Source organism: Oncorhynchus keta, unplaced genomic scaffold, assembly GCF_023373465.1.
Source record: "Oncorhynchus keta strain PuntledgeMale-10-30-2019 unplaced genomic scaffold, Oket_V2 Un_contig_3981_pilon_pilon, whole genome shotgun sequence".
Lineage (NCBI taxonomy): Eukaryota > Metazoa > Chordata > Actinopteri > Salmoniformes > Salmonidae > Oncorhynchus > Oncorhynchus keta.
The window spans coordinates 360,605-377,792 of NW_026287538.1; the positions used below are offsets into that span (position 1 = coordinate 360,605).

Genomic DNA, 17,188 nt, shown 5'->3' on the forward strand with positions numbered 1-17,188 from the left:
CTTGTGGCAAACTACCTGCCCTCCAGGACACCGACACCACCCGATGTCACAGGAAGGCCATAAAGATCATCAAGGACAACAACCACCCGAGCCACTGCCTGTTCACCCCGCTATCGTCCAGAAGGCGAAGTCAGTACAGGTGCATCAAAGCTGGGACCGAGAGACTGAAAAACAGCTTCTATCCAAAGGCCATCAGACTGTTCAACAGCCACCACTAACATTGAGTGGCTGCTGCCAACACACTGACTCAACTCCAGCCACTTTAATAATGGGAATTGATGGGAAATTATGTATCACTAGCCACTTTAAACAATGCTACCTAATATAATTTTTACATACCCTACATTATTACCCACATACCCTACATTATTCATCTCATATCTATATGTATATACTGTACTCTATCATCTACTGCATCTTTATGTAATACATGTATCACTTTAACTATGCCACTTTGTTTACATAATCATCTCATATGTATATACTGCACTCAATACCATCTACTGTATCTTGCCTATGCCGCTCTGTACCATCACTCATTCATATATCTTTATGTACATATTCTTTATCCCCTTACACTTGTGTCTATAAGGTAGTAGTTTTGGAATTGTTAGCTAGATTACTTGTTGGTTATTACTGCATTGTCGGAACTAGAAGCACAAGCATTTCGCTACACTCGCATTAACATCTGCTAAACATGTGTATGTGACAAATACAATTTGATTTGATTTGATTTGATGTTCAAATGTTCATAGATGACCAGCAGGGTCAAATAATAATAATCACAGTGGTTGTCGAGGGTGCAACAGGTCAGCACCTCAGGAGTAAATGTCAGTTGGCTTTTCATAGCCGATCATTCAGAGTATCTCTACCGCTCCTGCTGTCTCTAGAGAGTTGAAAACAGCAGGTCTGGGACAGGTAGCATGTCCGGTGAACAGGTCAGGGTTCCATAGCCGCAGGCAGAACAGTTGAAACTGGAGCAGCAGCACGGCTAGGTGGACTGGGGACAGCAAGGAGTCATCAGGCCAGGTAGTCCTGAGGCATAGTCCTAGGGCTCAGGTCCTCCGAGAGAAAGAAAGAAAGAAAGAAAGAGAGAAAGAGAAAGAGAGAATTAGAGAGAACATACTTAAATTCACACAAGACACCTGATAAGACAGGAGGAATACTCCAGATATAACAGACTGGCCCTAGCCCCCCGACACATAAACTACTGCAGCATAAATACTGGAGGCTGAGACAGGAGGGGTTGGGAGACACTGTGGCCCCATCAAACGACACTCCCGGACAGGGCCAAACAGGCAGGATATAAGCCCATCCACTTTGCAAAAACACAGCCCCCACACCACTAGAGGGATATCTTCAACCACCAATTTACCATCCTGAGACAAGGCAGAGTATAGCCCACAAAGATCTCCGCCACGGCACAACCCAAGGGGGGTGCCAACCCAGACAGGAAGATCACATCAGTGACTCAACCCACTTAAGTGACGCACCCCTCCTTGGGACGGCATAGAAGAGCACCAGTAAGTAAGCCAGTGACTCAGCCCCTGTAATAGGGTTAGAGGCAGAGAATCCCAGTGGAGAGAGGGGAACCGGCCAGGCAGAGACAGCTAGGGCCTATCTCTTGTTTGGAGGGTCCAAAGGTACCCCCAGTGTAAATAGACCCACTGATGCACAACAGGAGAAAGTAGCTAGGCTACAAAGTATTTAAACAACTTTATAGAATTGCTTGCTTGTTTCAATGCTTGTTCTAGTCCATGGGCCAGCGGGAAAAAAATCCACTTTTGGGTGGCAAAGGTTTGATGCTATTAAATTGTTCCCCACAAGCCCCTGATCAAATTGAAATATGACAGCCTATCTCCTAAACAGTAGATTACTATGTTTTTCACACCTGTATATATCTTTTTGTATGGGAGTCTAAGCAATACAATGTTCACAGGCTGATAAAGGAATGTTGAGACAAGTTGGAATGTTCACATGCAACAATGGAACATTCTATTGTGTGGATCTCATCTTAAAAACCATAGGATTTGGTTAATGTTTGCCATCTGATCTAATGATTTACCTAGACTGACTCATGATTGAAAGTACAATGTTACAAATAGCCGAACTACATATTTGTTTTAGGGAAATCGGTCATACTGGGAAGTAATACCAGTCCAAGAGATCCATATCTGGTAGTATATTGGTTTTATCATTTCCATCTGTAATAGTTTGTTGCATAGCAATACTCAGCATGCTAAGATTAAAGGTGTGATCTGCTATTTGTTGAGTTGTCCCAGCAAGTTAACATGAATATTTAGGTAAACACAAATTATCTAAATTTTTTTACATCTCTTCTGTCCCTGACCATCATGATCTTAAAAGAATGCTCTCTAACCTTACAAGTTATTTAATGAAATATGTTGCCTTATCATTTTGTAGCCATTAGTTAAGTTGCTGGTTGACAAATTTAATAGAAACAATTAATTTAGTGATTAGAAAAAAATCAGTCCTTTTAGCACTAACCAATACATATTTCAGTAGGCTGTATACTATAATATACTATTTTTCCATTCATTGTGTAACTAGCCACTATCTATAAAGGCTGTGAACCTAAGACTTTAGTACTTCGCCAGCTATGTAAGTTGACTCCCCTCATCAGCAGGCGGTTTGTTAGAATGTTATGTTGGAATGTCAGGATTCAATACTTAGATTTTACATTTAACAATATGGCATAATATTGTATATCATTATAATCACTACAAACCAGTGAAATAACCCTTTAGGAATATTATAATTTATTGTTTGAAAATAAAATACAGAAATTAAGGCTCCAAATGCTAACCAAAGTCAGTTATATGAATAGAGTTTTTTGCACATTTTTAGAAACATTTTGCTAATATTTTACAAAGATTATTCATTTTGCAAACCTGCCTAATTTGGTTGTGTTATCTACATATCTATCATATGTTTTTATTAGGATTAGGCATATTACGCCTATTATTGTTGTGGCAATGACAGACCAATTGTCACGACTTCCACCGAAGTTCCCTCTCCTTGTTCGGGCGGCGTTCGGCGGTCGACGTCACCGGCTTTCTAGCCGCCACCGATCCATGTTTCATATTTCCTTTTGTTTTGTCTGTTTAGACATTTGGTTCCCATCTCATAAGTATGTTCCTTGTTTAACCCTCTGGTTTCCCTTTCTGTTTTGTGCGTGATTGTCTTTCGTGTATTCCGGTGTGTTGTATTTTGAGTCCTGTTTTGTCCTTGTTTGGAACAGGATTTTGTTACGTTTTGGATTGAGTAAATCAGTGATTGTTACTCGTATATGTGTCCTGCACCTGACTCCTTCGCTATCTTTTAGATAGATTCACAGATAAGAGTAACAATCACTGATTTACTCAATAATTATGAGATGGGAACCAGGTGTGTAAACAGACAAAACAAAAGGAAAAATGAAACATGGATCGGTGGCGTCTAGAAAGCCGGTGACGTCGAAAGCTGCCCGAACAAGGAGAGGGAACAACTTCGGTGGAAGTCGTGACACCAATCCAATTAAAGCTAACTGGAGTATGTAAAGTTTGCTGGTACACCTGTAAAGGATGTCATGCTGCTTGCCTAGTGAGTACCACTTTCTCCCCGATTCTGCCCACACCTGGCACAAACTTGGGACCACTCTCATTAAGCGTCTTACCAGTCAGCGCCACGTGAAAAGCCAGCTAGCTATTCGTTGGTGCTTGTGGGGACACTTCAGGCTGAGGAGTAAGTTTCACACATACCCATGTGCAACACACTCATTATGAAGACATATTGCCAAAATGGGTAACCTGTACCTCTTTGCTGGACGTAATACATTCCAATGGGATTTCAAGTAGGGTGCAATATATACGGGGAAGGTTTCACATCACGTCTTCATTTTAACACAATTTACAGAATCATATTGCATATCATGTTAATTAATAGACATCAGTGAATGCTTCTAGAACAGTGTTTTATTGTAATATTTGAAATGGCTACAACACTCTGACAGCCTTTGTGTTCATATGTTTACCACTATTCTGGTTGTATTTTGCTAAATACATATACAATTGCCTTAGTTTGAGAAGATTGTTCCCTGATAATACAAAATTACATTTTATACCCTCAATCCTGTTGGTCCAACTAACTGCACAGGGGTCATAACATATAATGCAGTGACTGTCCTCTTTCTTATAACATACACAAAGAGCCTGTGGGGTCTGAGCAGAATGCAAGCAGCTTTGTTTTAAGATGGCAAATGCATTGTAATTGAACACCAACTGTAAGAGTCAGTTTGCCTTAATGGTTATCATGACACAGCAGAAGGGTCAGTTTACTTTGAAATCAATCAAGCATTTTTTTTTTAATTCAGAGGGAAATCAAACCATAAAATCAACAAACATACAGAAAAACTTTAGAAAGTGTAGTTGAAGCACAATAAACAAAACATGATAAATATAAATACTATAATCTGAAAGCCAAATATGGTTTCAGAGATGTACTACAAGTTGAACCCAATAAGGTACTGGGCTCAGCACTGCTCCTGTTCTGTGACACTTATAAGACTGCATTTGGATTGGCCGTGGTGTTTTGCAGTGTGGTCGTGGTGTTCTGTGTCTGCGCTGTCGGCTGCGTTGTCGGCTGCACTGTCGGCTGCTCTGCCGTGTAGTTATGGATCCAGTCCAGGTAGTTGGACACACGGGTGTAAATCCCGTAGTTCCCCGGCCGGGCGCACCCCTTTCCCCAGCTGACGATACCCAAAAGGAACGTGGTGTCTCTGTAGCGGGTGACCAGTGGTCCGCCGCTGTCCCCCTTACAGGAGTCCTGCTTGCCCTCGATGTAGCCGGCGCAGAACATGTTAGCCGTTAGCGTGACACCGCTCATCTCAACGCAGTCCTGGGTACGTATACGTGGCACCTCCAGCCTCCGGAGGACACGTGACGTAGGGCCGTTCTCGCTGCGCCGGCCCCAGCCACTTACCGTGTGGAGGTTGATGGCCCAGAGCTCACGCTCCGCCATCGAGCGGGTGGGCAGGCAGACGGGCACGGCGAAAGGCGTCATAGTGATGGCAGTCTTCAGACGTAGCAGGGCGATGTCGCTGTCCGCCGTGTCTGACACGTAGCTGTTGTGCATGATGATCTCTGCCACATCTATGGTCTGTTCCGTACCCTCGTCTTTCTCTGTGTCATGTTCACCTGGGCACATGCAGAAAAGGTTGAAACAACTCAGACTTCAACACACAACAGCTGTATTGACTCTTTTCTAAAGAAAAACAGTCCATACCTGCCACCACCTTCAGGTGCTGGGCCTTGATATTCTCCAAGCAGTGAGAGGCAGTGAGGATCCAGGTGGGTTTGTAGATGACTCCTCCACAAAAGCCCTTCTCATTTCTCACTAACAACACCTGTAGAAACACACCGTGGGGAAAGAGACTTCACCTCTACGTCAGATACATCAACTTGTCTGCCGCCACTGGTTCATACTGTACCTGCCAGGGGCAGTGACCCTTAGGGCACTCTGTTCCCCCCACGATGCGTGAACGGGGGTCCAACGGTACGTCTCCCTTCTCGGAGGCGCTGCCGTGCAGGACAGGAACCTTCCCACAGGCCATTGTTTCTGGAGCCACGAGAGACCAGAGGTCATACAGTGCCTTCAGATAGTATTCAGACCCTTTGACTTTTCCCACATTTTGTGACGTTACAGCCTTATTCTAAAATTGATTCAATTAATACAAATCCATAGCAATCTACACACAATACCCCATAATCACAAAGCGAAAACAGGTTTTAAAATTTTTGCACATTTATTACAAATAAAACAAGATACCTATTTACATAAGTATTTAGTCCCTTTACTATGAGACTCAGGTGCATCCTGTTTCCATTGATCATCCTTCAGATGTTTCTACAGCTTGATTAGAGTCCACCTAGGGTGACTTCAATTGATTGGACATGATTTGGGAAAGGCACACACCTGCCTATTTATGGTCCCACAGTTGCCAGTGCACGTCAGAGCAAAAACCAAGCCACGAGGTCGAAGGAATTGTCCGTAGAGTGCCAACATATATTTGAGGAAGGGTACCAAAAAATGTCTGCAACATTGAAGGTCCCCAAGAACAAAGTGGCCCACATTATTCTTAAATGGAAGAAGTTTAGAACCACAAAGACTCTTCCTAAAGCTGGCCGCCCAGGCAAACTGAGCAATTGGGGGAGAATGGCCTTGGTCAGGGAGGTGAACAAGAACCTGATGGTAACTCTGACAGAGCTCTAGAGTTCCTCTGCGGAGATGGGAGAACCTTCCAGATGGGAAACCACCTCTGCAGCACTCCACCAATCAGGCCTTTATGATAGCGTGGCCAGATGGAAGCCACACCTCAGTAAAAGGCACATGACAGCCCGCTTGGAGTTTGCCAAAAGGCACCTAAAGACTCTCAGACCATGAGAAACAAGATTCTCTGGTATGATGAAACCAAGAATGTCCTGAATGCCAAGAGTCACGTCTGGAGGAAAGCTGGCACCATCCCTAAGGTGAAGCATGGTGGTGGCAGCATCATGCTGTGGGGATGTTTTTCCAGTAACAGGGACTGTGAGAATAGTCAGGATCGAGGCAAAGATGAACAGAGCAAAGTACAGAGAGATCTTTGATGTGCCTAGCTTGTAGATGGCGTAGCAGTCGAACGTCTTGTCGTGTCGTGTCCCTTGTATATATCGTTTTTTTATATTTTTAAACATATTTTTCTTCGCATATCTTTTAAAACATTTTGTTAAACCTCAACTTCTAAATACTCTCCTGCAACCCGCCTCACCCAATGTAGCTATTTTCTTCTAAAGTACTAAAGTACTAAAGTACTTTGGATCCGAAACCCCTCAACTGAAGCTAGCCAGCTAACTACCAGCTAGCTACCAGCTATCAGTCAGCAAACCATTGCTAGCGGTCTTTAGCTAACCGGTCATCAGCTAACCTTCAGCTCGGAAAGCTCTCGCCAGTTCGAACAACGCGACTCTAACCAGAGCATAACGGACCTATTATTTTTTTATCCCCGGATTCCCACCGGATTCCCACCGCAAACTGAACATTTTCAGCTGGATTATTCACAACTAGCTATCTAGCTAAATCAAATCAAATTTTATTTGTCACATACACATGGTTAGCAGATGTAAATGTGAGTGTAGCGAAATGCTTGTGCTTCTAGTTCCGACAATGCAGTAATAACCAACAAGTAATCTAACTAACAATTCCAAAACTACTGTCTTATACACAGTGTAAGGGGATAAAGAATATGTACATAAGGATATATGAATGATTGATGGTACAGGGCAGCATAGGCAAGATACAGTAGATGGTATCGAGTACAGTATATACATATGAGATGAGTATGTAAACAAAGTGGCATAGTTAAAGTGGCTAGTGATACATGTATTACATAAATCAAATCAAATCAAATTTTATTTGTCACATACACATGGTTAGCAGATGTTAATGCGAGTGTAGCGAAATGCTTGTGCTTCTAGTTCCGACAATGCAGTGATAATCAACAAGTAATCTAACTAACAATTTCAAAACTACTGTCTTATACACAGTGTAAGGGGATAAGGAATATGTACATAAGGATATATGAATGAGTGATGGTACAGAGCAGCATACAGTAGATGGTATCGAGTACAGTATATACATATGAGATGAGTGTGTAGACAAAGTAAACAAAGTGGCATAGTTAAAGTGGCTAGTGATACATGTATTACATAAGGATGCAGTCGATGATGTAGAGTACAGTATATACATATGCATATGAGATGAATAATGTAGGGTAAGTAACATTATATAAGGTAGCATTGTTTAAAGTGGCTAGTGATATATTTACATCATTTCCCATCAATTCCCATTATTAAAATGGCTGGAGTTGGGTCAGTGTCAATGACAGTGTGTTGGCAGCAGCCACTCAATGTTAGTGGTGGCTGTTTAACAGTCTGATGGCCTTGAGATAGAAGCTGTTTTTCAGTCTCTCGGTCCCAGCTTTGATGCACCTGTACTGACCTCGCCTTCTGGATGATAACGGGGTGAACAGGCAGTGGTTCGGGTGGTTGATGTCCTTGATGATCTTTATGGCCTTCCTGTAACAACGGGTGGTGTAGGTGTCCTGGAGGGCAGGTAGTTTGCCCCGGTGATGCGTTGTGCAGTCCTCACCACCCTCTGGAGAGCCTTACGGTTGAGGGCGGGGCAGTTGCCGTACCAGGCGGTGATACAGCCCGCCAGGATGCTCTCGATTGTGCATCTGTAGAAGTTTGTGAGTGCTTTTGGTGACAAGCCGAATTTCTTCAGCCTCCTGAGGTTGAATAGGCGCTGCTGCGCCTTCTTCACGACGCTGTCAGTGTGAGTGGACCAATTCAGTTTGTCTGTGATGTGTATGCCGAGGAACTTAAAACTAGCTACCCTCTCCACTACTGTTCCATCGATGTGGATAGGGGGTGTTCCCTCTGCTGTTTCCTGAAGTCCACAATCATCTCCTTAGTTTTGTTGACGTTGAGTGTGAGGTTATTTTCCTGACACCACACTCCGAGGGCCCTCACCTCCTCCCTGTAGGCCGTCTCGTTGTTGTTGGTAATCAAGCCTACCACTGTTGTGTCGTCCGTATACTTGATGATTGAGTTGGAGGCGTGCGTGGCCACGCAGTCGTGGGTGAACAGGGAGTACAGGAGAGGGCTCAGAACGCACCCTTGTGGGGCCCCCGTGTTGAGGATCAGCGGGGAGGAGATGTTGTTGCCTACCCTCACCACCTGGGGGCGGCCCGTCAGGAAGTCCAGTACCCAGTTGCACAGGGCGGGGTCGAGACCCAGGGTCTCGAGCTTGATGACGAGCTTGGAGGGTACTATGGTGTTGAATGCCGAGCTGTAGTCGATGAACAGCATTCTCACATAGGTATTCCTCTTGTCCAGGTGGGTTAGGGCAGTGTGCAGTGTGGTTGAGATTGCATCGTCTGTGGACCTATTTGGGCGGTAAGCAAATTGGAGTGGGTCTAGGGTGTCAGGTAGGGTGGAGGTGATATGGTCCTTGACTAGTCTCTCAAAGCACTTCATGATGACGGAAGTGAGTGCTACGGGCGGTAGTCGTTTAGCTCAGTTACCTTAGCTTTCTTGGGAACAGGAACAATGGTGGCCCTCTTGAAGCATGTGGGAACGGCAGACTGGTTTAGGGATTGATTGAATATGTCCGTAAACACACCGGCCAGCTGGTCTGCGCATGCTCTGAGGGCGCGGCTGGGGATGCCGTCTGGGCCTGCAGCCTTGCGAGGGTTAACACGTTTAAATGTCTTTACTCACCTCGGCTGCAGTGAAGGAGAGACCGCATGTTTTCGTTGCAGGCCGTGTCAGTGGCACTGTATTGTCCTCAAAGCGGGCAAAAAAGTTATTTAGTCTGCCTGGGAGCAAGACATCCTGGTCCGTGACTGGGCTGGGTTTCTTCTTGTAGTCCGTGATTGACTGTAGACCCTGCCACATGCCTCTTGTGTCTGAGCCATTGAATTGAGATTCCACTTTGTCTCTGTACTGACGCTTAGCTTGTTTAATAGCCTTGCGGAGGGAATAGCTGCATAAGAATGCAGTCGATGATATAGAGTACAGTATATATGTATGCATATGAGATGAATAATGTAGGGTAAGTAACATTATATAAGGTAGCATTGTTTAAGGTGGCTAGTGATATATTTACATCATTTCCCATCAATTCCCATTATTAAAGTGGCTGGAGTTGAGTCAGTGTCAATGTCAGTGTGTTGGCAGCAGCCACTCAATGTTAGTGGTGGCTGTTTAACAGTCTGATGGCCTTGAGATAGAAGCTGTTTTTCAGTCTCTCGGTCCCAGCTTTGATGCACCTGTACTGACCTCGCCTTCTGGATGATAGCGGGGTGAACAGGCAGTGGCTCGGGTGGTTGATGTCCTTGATGATCTTTATGGCCTTCCTGTAACATCGGGTGGTGTAGGTGTCCTGGAGGGCAGGTAGTTTGCCCCCGGTGATGCGTTGTGCAGACCTCACTACCCTCTGGAGAGCCTTACGGTTGAGGGCGGAGCAGTTGCCGTACCAGGCGGTGATACAGCCCGCCAGGATTCTCTCGATTGTGCATCTGTAGAAGTTTGAGTGCTTTTGGTGACAAGCCAAATTTCTTCAGCCTCCTGAGGTTGAAGAGGCGCTGCTGCACCTTCTTCACGATGCTGTCTGTGTGAGTGGACCAATTCAGTTTGTCTGTGATGTGTGTGCCGAGGAACTTAAAACTTGCTACCCTCTCCACTACTGTTCCATCGATGTGGATAGGGGGGTGTTCCCTCTGCTGTTTCCTGAAGTCCACAATCATCTCCTTAGTTTTGTTGACGTTGAGTGTGAGGTTATTTTCCTGACACCACACTCCGAGGGCCCTCAGCTCCTCCCTGTAGGCCGTCTCGTCGTTGTTGGTAATCAAGCCTACCACTGTTGTGTCGTCCGTAAACTTGATGATTGAGTTGGAGGCGTGCGTGGCCACGCAGTCGTGGGTGAACAGGGAGTACAGGAGAGGGCTCAGAACGCACCCTTGTGGGGCACCCGTGTTGAGCTAACCGCAACCCCGGATGATTACTCCTGGCTCGCGTTTCCACCCACTTAGCTTGAAGCTAGCCCGGCCAGAGCTCCTGTGCTACCACCGAAGCATACTCCTGGGCTACAATATCCGGACCCTCGACCGGTCTATCGATGTCACCGCATGAAGAGGAATAAACAGACTCACCCCATCACGACGTCCTTGCTTGCTAATTCGGCCTGCTACCTTGTTTAGCCCTGGCCTACTAACTGTTAGCTTGTTAGCACAGGCCTGCTAACCGTCAATCGCCGCGTCCCAAACACTCACTGGACCCATATTTACTTTCCCTTTTCGATTTTTAATTTATTTATACCTTCCGGTAACCTGCCTCACCCAATGTGATACGGAATCGCCATTATTTTTAATTTTTAGAACACACACAAGAACCTCCAGAAGCTAACCAGCTAACAAGCTACAAGCTATTTAGTCATTGTTAGCCACTGCTAACTGTCTTTTAACCTGGATAACACTCGCCAGTCCAGCTTCCCTGCCCCATCCACCGCTGCCCCCCTGGACACTGATCACTTGGCTACATAGCTGATGCGTGCTAGACTGTCCATTAATCACGGTACTCCATTCTGCTTGTTTATGTTTTATCTGTCGGCCCCAGCCGCACTCAGGCTCTGTGTGGAGTTAATCTGACCCCCCCCCCTGCCTAGCCTACGCCATTTTACCTGCTGTTGTTGTCTCACCTACTGTTTTAGCTACTGTTTTAGCTAGCTCTCCCAATTCAACACCTGTGATTACTGTATGTCTCTCTCAAATGTCAATATGCCTTGTATACTGTTGTTCAGGTTAGTTATCATTGTTTTAGTTTACAATGGAGCCCCTAGATCCACTCTTCATACCCCTGATACCTCCTTTGTCCCACCTCCCACACATGCGGTGACCTCACCCATTACAACCAGCATGTCCAGAGATACAACCTCTCTCATCATCACCCAGTGCCTGGGCTTACCTCCGCTGTACCCGCACCCCACCATACCCCTGTCTGTGCATTATGCCCTGAATATATTCTACCATGCCCAGAAATCTGCTCCTTTCATTCTCTGTCCCCAACGCTCTTGGCGACCAGTTTTGATAGCCTTTAGCCGCACCCTCATACTACTCCTCCTCTGTTCCGTGGGTGATGTGGAGGTAAACCCAGGCCCTGCATGTCCCCAGGCACTCTCATTTGTTGACTTCTGTGATCGAAAAAGCCTTGGTTTCATGCATGTCAACATCAGAAGCCTCCTCCCTAAGTTTGTTTTACTCACTGCTTTAGCACACTCTGCTAACCCTGATGTCCTTGCCGTGTCTGAATCCTGGCTCAGGAAGGCCACCAAAAATTCTGAGATTTCCATACCCAACTATAACATCTTCCGTCAAGAAGGAACTGCCAAAGGGGGAGGAGTTAGCCTGAAAAGTAATGTCATACTTTCCAGGTCCATACCCAAACAGTTCGAACTACTAATCTTGAAAATTACTCTCTCCAGAAATAAGTCTCTCACTGTTGCCGCCTGCTACCGACCCCCCTCAGCACCCAGCTGTGCCCTGGACACCATTTGTGAATTGATTGCCCCCCATCTAGCTTCAGAGTTTGTTCTGTTAGGTGACCTAAACTGGGATATGCTTAACACCCCGGCAGTCCTACAATCTAAGCTAGATGCCCTCAATCTCACACAAATCATCAAGTAACCCACCAGGTACAACCCTAAATCTGTAAACAAGGGCACCCTCATAGACGTCATCCTGACCAACTGGCCCTCCAAATACACCTCCGCTGTCTTCAACCAGGATCTCAGCGATCACTGCCTCATTGCCTGAACCCGCTACGGAGCCGCAGTCAAACGACCACCCCTCATCACTGTCAAACGCTACCTAAAACACTTCTGTGAGCAGGCCTTTCTAATCGACCAGGCCCGGGTATCCTGGAAGGACATTGACCTCATCCCGTCAGTTGAGGATGCCTGGTCATTCTTTAAAAGTAACTTCCTCACCATTTTAGATAAGCATGCACCGTTCACAAAATGCAGAACTAAGAACAGATATAGCCCTTGGTTCACTCCAGACCTGACTGCCCTCGACCAGCACAAAAACATCCTGTGGCGGACTGCAATAGCATCGAACAGTCCCCGCGATATGCACCTGTTCAGGGAAGTCAGGAACCAATACACGCAGTCAGTCAGGAAAGCTAAGGCCAGCTTCTTCAGGCAGAAGTTTGCATCCTGTAGCTCCAACTCCAAAAAGTTCTGAAGTCCATGGAGAACAAGAGCACCTCCTCCCAGCTGCCCACTGCACTGAGGCTAGGGAACACGGTCACCACCGATAAATCCATGATTATCGAAAACTTCAACAAGCATTTCGCAACGGCTGGCCATGCCTTCCGCCTGGCTACTCCAAACTCGGCCAACAGCTCCGCCCCCCGTAGCTACTCGCCCAAGCCTCTCCAGGTTCTCCTTTACCCAAATCCAGATAGCAGATGTTCTGAAAGAGCTGCAAAACCTGGACCCGTACAAATCAGCTGGGCTTGACAATCTGGACCCTCTATTTCTGAAACTATCCGCTGCCATTGTCGCAACCCCTATTACCAGCCTGTTCAACCTCTCTTTCATATCGTCTGAGATCCCCAAGGACTGGAAAGCTGCCGCAGTCATCCCCCTCTTCAAAGGGGGAGACACCCTGGACCCAAACTGTTACAGACCTATATCCATCCTGCCCTGCCTATCTAAGATCTTCGAAAGCCAAGTCAACAAACAGGTCACTGACAATCTCGAATCCCACCGTACCTTCTCCGCTGTGCAATCTGGTTTCCGAGCCGGTCATGGGTGCACCTCAGCCACGCTCAAGGTACTAAACGATATCATAACCGCCATCGATAAAAGACAGTACTGTGCAGCCGTCTTCATCGACCTTGCCAAGGCTTTCGACTCGGTCAATCACCATATTCTTATCGGCAGACTCAGTAGCCTCGGTTTTTCAGATGACTGCCTTGCCTGGTTCACCAATTACTTTGCAGACAGAGTTCAGTGTATCAAATCGGAGGGCATGCTGTCCGGTCCTCTGGAAGTCTCTGTGGGGGTGCCACAGGGTTCAATCCTCGGGCCGACTCTTTTTTTCTGTATATATCAATGATGTTGCTCTTGCTGCGGGCGATTCCCTGATCCACCTCTACGCAGTCGACACCATTCTATATACTTCCGGCCCGTCCTTGGACACTGTGCTATCTAACCTCCAAACGAGCTTCAATGCCATACAACACTCCTTCCGTGGTCTCCAACTGCTCTTAAACCAAATGCATGCTTTTCAACCGTTCGCTGCCTGCACCCGCACGCCTGACCAGCATCACCACCCTGGATGGTTCCAACCTTGAAAATGTGGACATCTATAAGTACCTAGGTGTCTGGCTAGACTGTAAACTCTCCTTCCAGACTCATATCAAACATCTCCAATCGAAAATCAAATCAAGAGTCTGCTTTCTATTCCGCAACAAAGCCTCCTTCACTCACGCCGCCAAACTTACCCTAGTAAAACTGACTATCCTACCGATCCTCGACTTCGGCGATGTCATCTACAAAATTGCTTCCAACACTCTACTCAACAAACTGGATGCAGTTTATCACTGTGCCATCCGTTTTGTCACTAAAGCACCTTATACCACCCACCACTGCGACTTGTACGCTCTAGTCGGCTGGCCCTCGCTTCATATTTGTCGCCAGACCCACTGGCTCCAGGTCATCTACAAGTCCATTCTAGGTAAAGCTCGGCCTTATCTCAGTTCACTGGTCACGATGGCAACACCCATCCGTAGCACGCGCTCCAGCAGGTGTATCTCACTGATCATCCCTAAAGCCAACACCTCATTTGGCCGCCTTTCGTTCCAGTTCTCTGCTGCCTGTGACTGGAACTAATTGCAAAAATCGCTGAAGTTGGAGACTTTTATCTCCCTCACCAACTTCAAACATCTGCTATCTGAGCAGCTAACCGATCGCTGCAGCTGTACATAGTCTATTGGCAAATAGCCCACCCATTTTTACCTACCTCATCCCCATACTGGTTTTATTTATTTACTTTTCTGCTCTTTTGCACATCAATATCTCTACCTGTACATGACCATCTGATCATTTATCACTCCAGTGTTAATCTGCAAAATTGTAATTATTCGCCTACCTCCTCATGCCTTTTGCACACAATGTATATAGACTCCACTTTTTTTTCCTATTGTGTTATTGACTTGTTAATTGTTTACTCCATGTGTAACTCTGTGTTGTCTGCTCACACTGCTATGCTTTATCTTGGCCAGGTCGCAGTTGCAAATGAGAACTTGTTCTCAACTAGCCTACCTGGTTAAATAAAGGTGAAATATATATATATATATATATATTTTTTAAGGACTCAAGGCTGTAATCACTACCAAAGGTGCTTCAACAAAATACTGAGTAAAGGGTCTGAATATTGGTAAATGTGTTATCATTTTTTTATTTATTTATTCGCAAACATTTCTAAAAACCTGTTTCTGCTTTGTCATTATGGGGTATTGTGTGTAGATTGATGAGGAAAAAGGCTGTAAAGTAACACTTTTTTTTTTAAACAAAAAGTAAAGGGATCTGATGACTTTCTGAATGCACAGAGGGTGTATATACTACAACCAGAGTGTACGTCCCAAATGGCACCCTATTTCCCTATATAGTGCACTACTTTTGTTAAAGTACTACACTGAGTGTACAAAACATTAGGAACACTTGCTCTTTCCATGACATACTGTAGACTGACCAGGTGAAAGTTATGATCCCTTATTTATTCCGTGTAGATGAAGGGGAGGAGACGGGTTAAAGAAGGATTTTTAAGCCTTGAGACAATTGAGACATGGATTGTGTTTGTGTGCCGTTCATAGGGTGAATGGGCAAAACAAAAGATGTAGATGTCTTTGAACGAGGTATGGTAGTAGATGCCAGTTTGAGTGTCTCAAGAACTGCAGCGCTGCTGGGTTTTTCACACTCAACAATTTCCTGTGTTTATCAAGAATGGTCCACCACCCAAAGGACAACCGTGGAAAGCATTGGAATCAACAAGGGCCAGCAACCCTGTGGAACGTTTTAGATACCTTGTAGAATCCATGCCCTGACGAATTGAGGCTGTTATGAGGGTAAAAGGGGATGCAACTCAATATTAAGAATGTGTTCCTAATGTTTTGTACACTCAGTGTATAGGACATAGGATGCCATTTGTGATGCATACACAGATAACATCATACATGATGACAATACAACTGATCATACAACGTTGACATGGCACATGGCCTGTGGCTGTGACTGCTAACCTTGTGTCAGGCAACGCTGTCCATCAGTCCCCAGGAAATAGCCGTCTGCACATGAACAGTTGCGTCGGCCCCCCTCCTCCTCGCAGAAGTGCTCACAGCCCCCGTTCTCATGCAAGCAGGAGTCAGGAATGGCCTTGAATGCTGACATAAAGAATGTGTTTATGTAAGTAAATGGGAAAAAGAAACCTTGGAAACTAAAGTTTCCACAGAAACGTCTCCCATCAAGAACTCTTACCTAGCTCGCAGTTCCGTCCACTGAAGCCTGGCAGGCACAGGCAGGTGTAAGAAGATCCTGATATGCTAGAGCAGCTTCCTTTGTTCTGGCAGGGGTCAGATTGGCAGCTGTCTTGAACTGTAAGGATGAATACATTTGTGTACATTTGGGATCTCATGGTCAACAAAGATGTTAAAAGATGAACATATAGTGGTGGTGGTGTCTGGGTATTTGTGACTGTAGAAATGACACACTGCACAGAAGCTCACCATTGTAGTTTCTCCAGAACTCCTCCTAAGGGAAGAGAATGGGGACAATTCACTGAGGATATCAGGTAGGAATCATGTTCAGAGTCATTATTGTTTTTTTGCCTATCATGCAGACTATGGTCTGTTCATGATCAGATTGTGGTTCAACCAGGCACTGACCGTAGCCTGTTCGTGCTCAAACACTTCCCGCGCCTCCTCTTTGGAACACTTCTCCTCAAGGCATTCTCGCTCCAGGTCACCCCTTTTGAGCTCCTCGAACCAGCCGCTGTTGGCACGCTTAGGCCGGATGAGGAGGCCATGGGCCTGGTCCCGCGCCAAGAACACTGCAAGACCGGAGGAGAGGGGAGTTGTACACACAGACACAGACACATATGCACAAACACACACAGACACATACATAAAAACATACACAAACACACACACACACACATGCACAAACTGCACACAAGCAAACAGGTAGATATGTATTGTACATAAATGAATGCATATTTACAAACTAAAGTTAGAATCACACACACACACAAACACATACGTAGGGGTAAGTTAACTTACCTGAGGCGGGATGACAGCAGCGGATACTTAATGTAAGACAGAGAACATGAAGCCACATGATGACTGCCCTCAGAATATCTAAGCACACTGTCGCTCTCTGTTCCCCTCAGTCCACAGGTCCAAAGTCTGGACAAAATCCTGATTTGGGCCCTGACCCTCCCCTAACACGTGCTTACCTTCCTCTGTCATTGACCCTATGCAGGCTCTTCCCTCCCTTTCACAGCCCCTTTCACAGCCCCTCCCACTCTTTC

General features: G+C 45.7%; 2 protein-coding genes across 2 annotated transcripts; one reads left to right on the forward strand and one right to left on the reverse strand.

Moving 5' to 3' along the window:
- Positions 1–3,956: 3,956 nt before the first annotated feature.
- Positions 3,957–17,104, reverse strand: f7 (coagulation factor VII). Its single transcript, XM_052509101.1, has 8 exons — positions 16,938–17,104; positions 16,545–16,708; positions 16,386–16,410; positions 16,138–16,254; positions 15,903–16,043; positions 5,489–5,616; positions 5,284–5,404; positions 3,957–5,195 (listed from the first exon to the last, which is right to left on the reverse strand). The coding sequence occupies exons 1-8, from the start codon at positions 16,993–16,995 to the stop codon at positions 4,558–4,560; spliced, it is 1,392 nt and encodes a 463-aa protein (XP_052365061.1). The 5' UTR covers positions 16,996–17,104; the 3' UTR covers positions 3,957–4,557.
- Positions 7,805–12,821, forward strand: LOC127924383 (uncharacterized). Its single transcript, XM_052509120.1, has 2 exons — positions 7,805–7,841; positions 9,686–12,821. The coding sequence occupies exon 2, from the start codon at positions 11,354–11,356 to the stop codon at positions 12,278–12,280; it is 927 nt and encodes a 308-aa protein (XP_052365080.1). The 5' UTR covers positions 7,805–7,841; positions 9,686–11,353; the 3' UTR covers positions 12,281–12,821.
- Positions 17,105–17,188: the final 84 nt, after the last annotated feature.

What these genes read in the sequence shown, in the direction of transcription:
- LOC127924383 (XM_052509120.1), top strand. Translation starts at nt 11,354, where the DNA reads ATGTCTCTCTCAAATGTCAATATGCCTTGTATACTGTTGTTCAGGTTA.
- f7 (XM_052509101.1), bottom strand. Translation starts at nt 16,995, where the DNA reads ATGTGGCTTCATGTTCTCTGTCTTACATTAAGTATCCGCTGCTGTCAT. An exon ending in TTGAGCACGAACAGGCTACG is followed by an intron (nt 16,411 to 16,544) that starts GTCAGTGCCTGG and finishes CTCTTCCCTTAG; the next exon opens with GAGGAGTTCTGGAGAAACTA. An exon ending in GTTCTGGAGAAACTACAATG is followed by an intron (nt 16,255 to 16,385) that starts GTGAGCTTCTGT and finishes TCATCCTTACAG; the next exon opens with TTCAAGACAGCTGCCAATCT.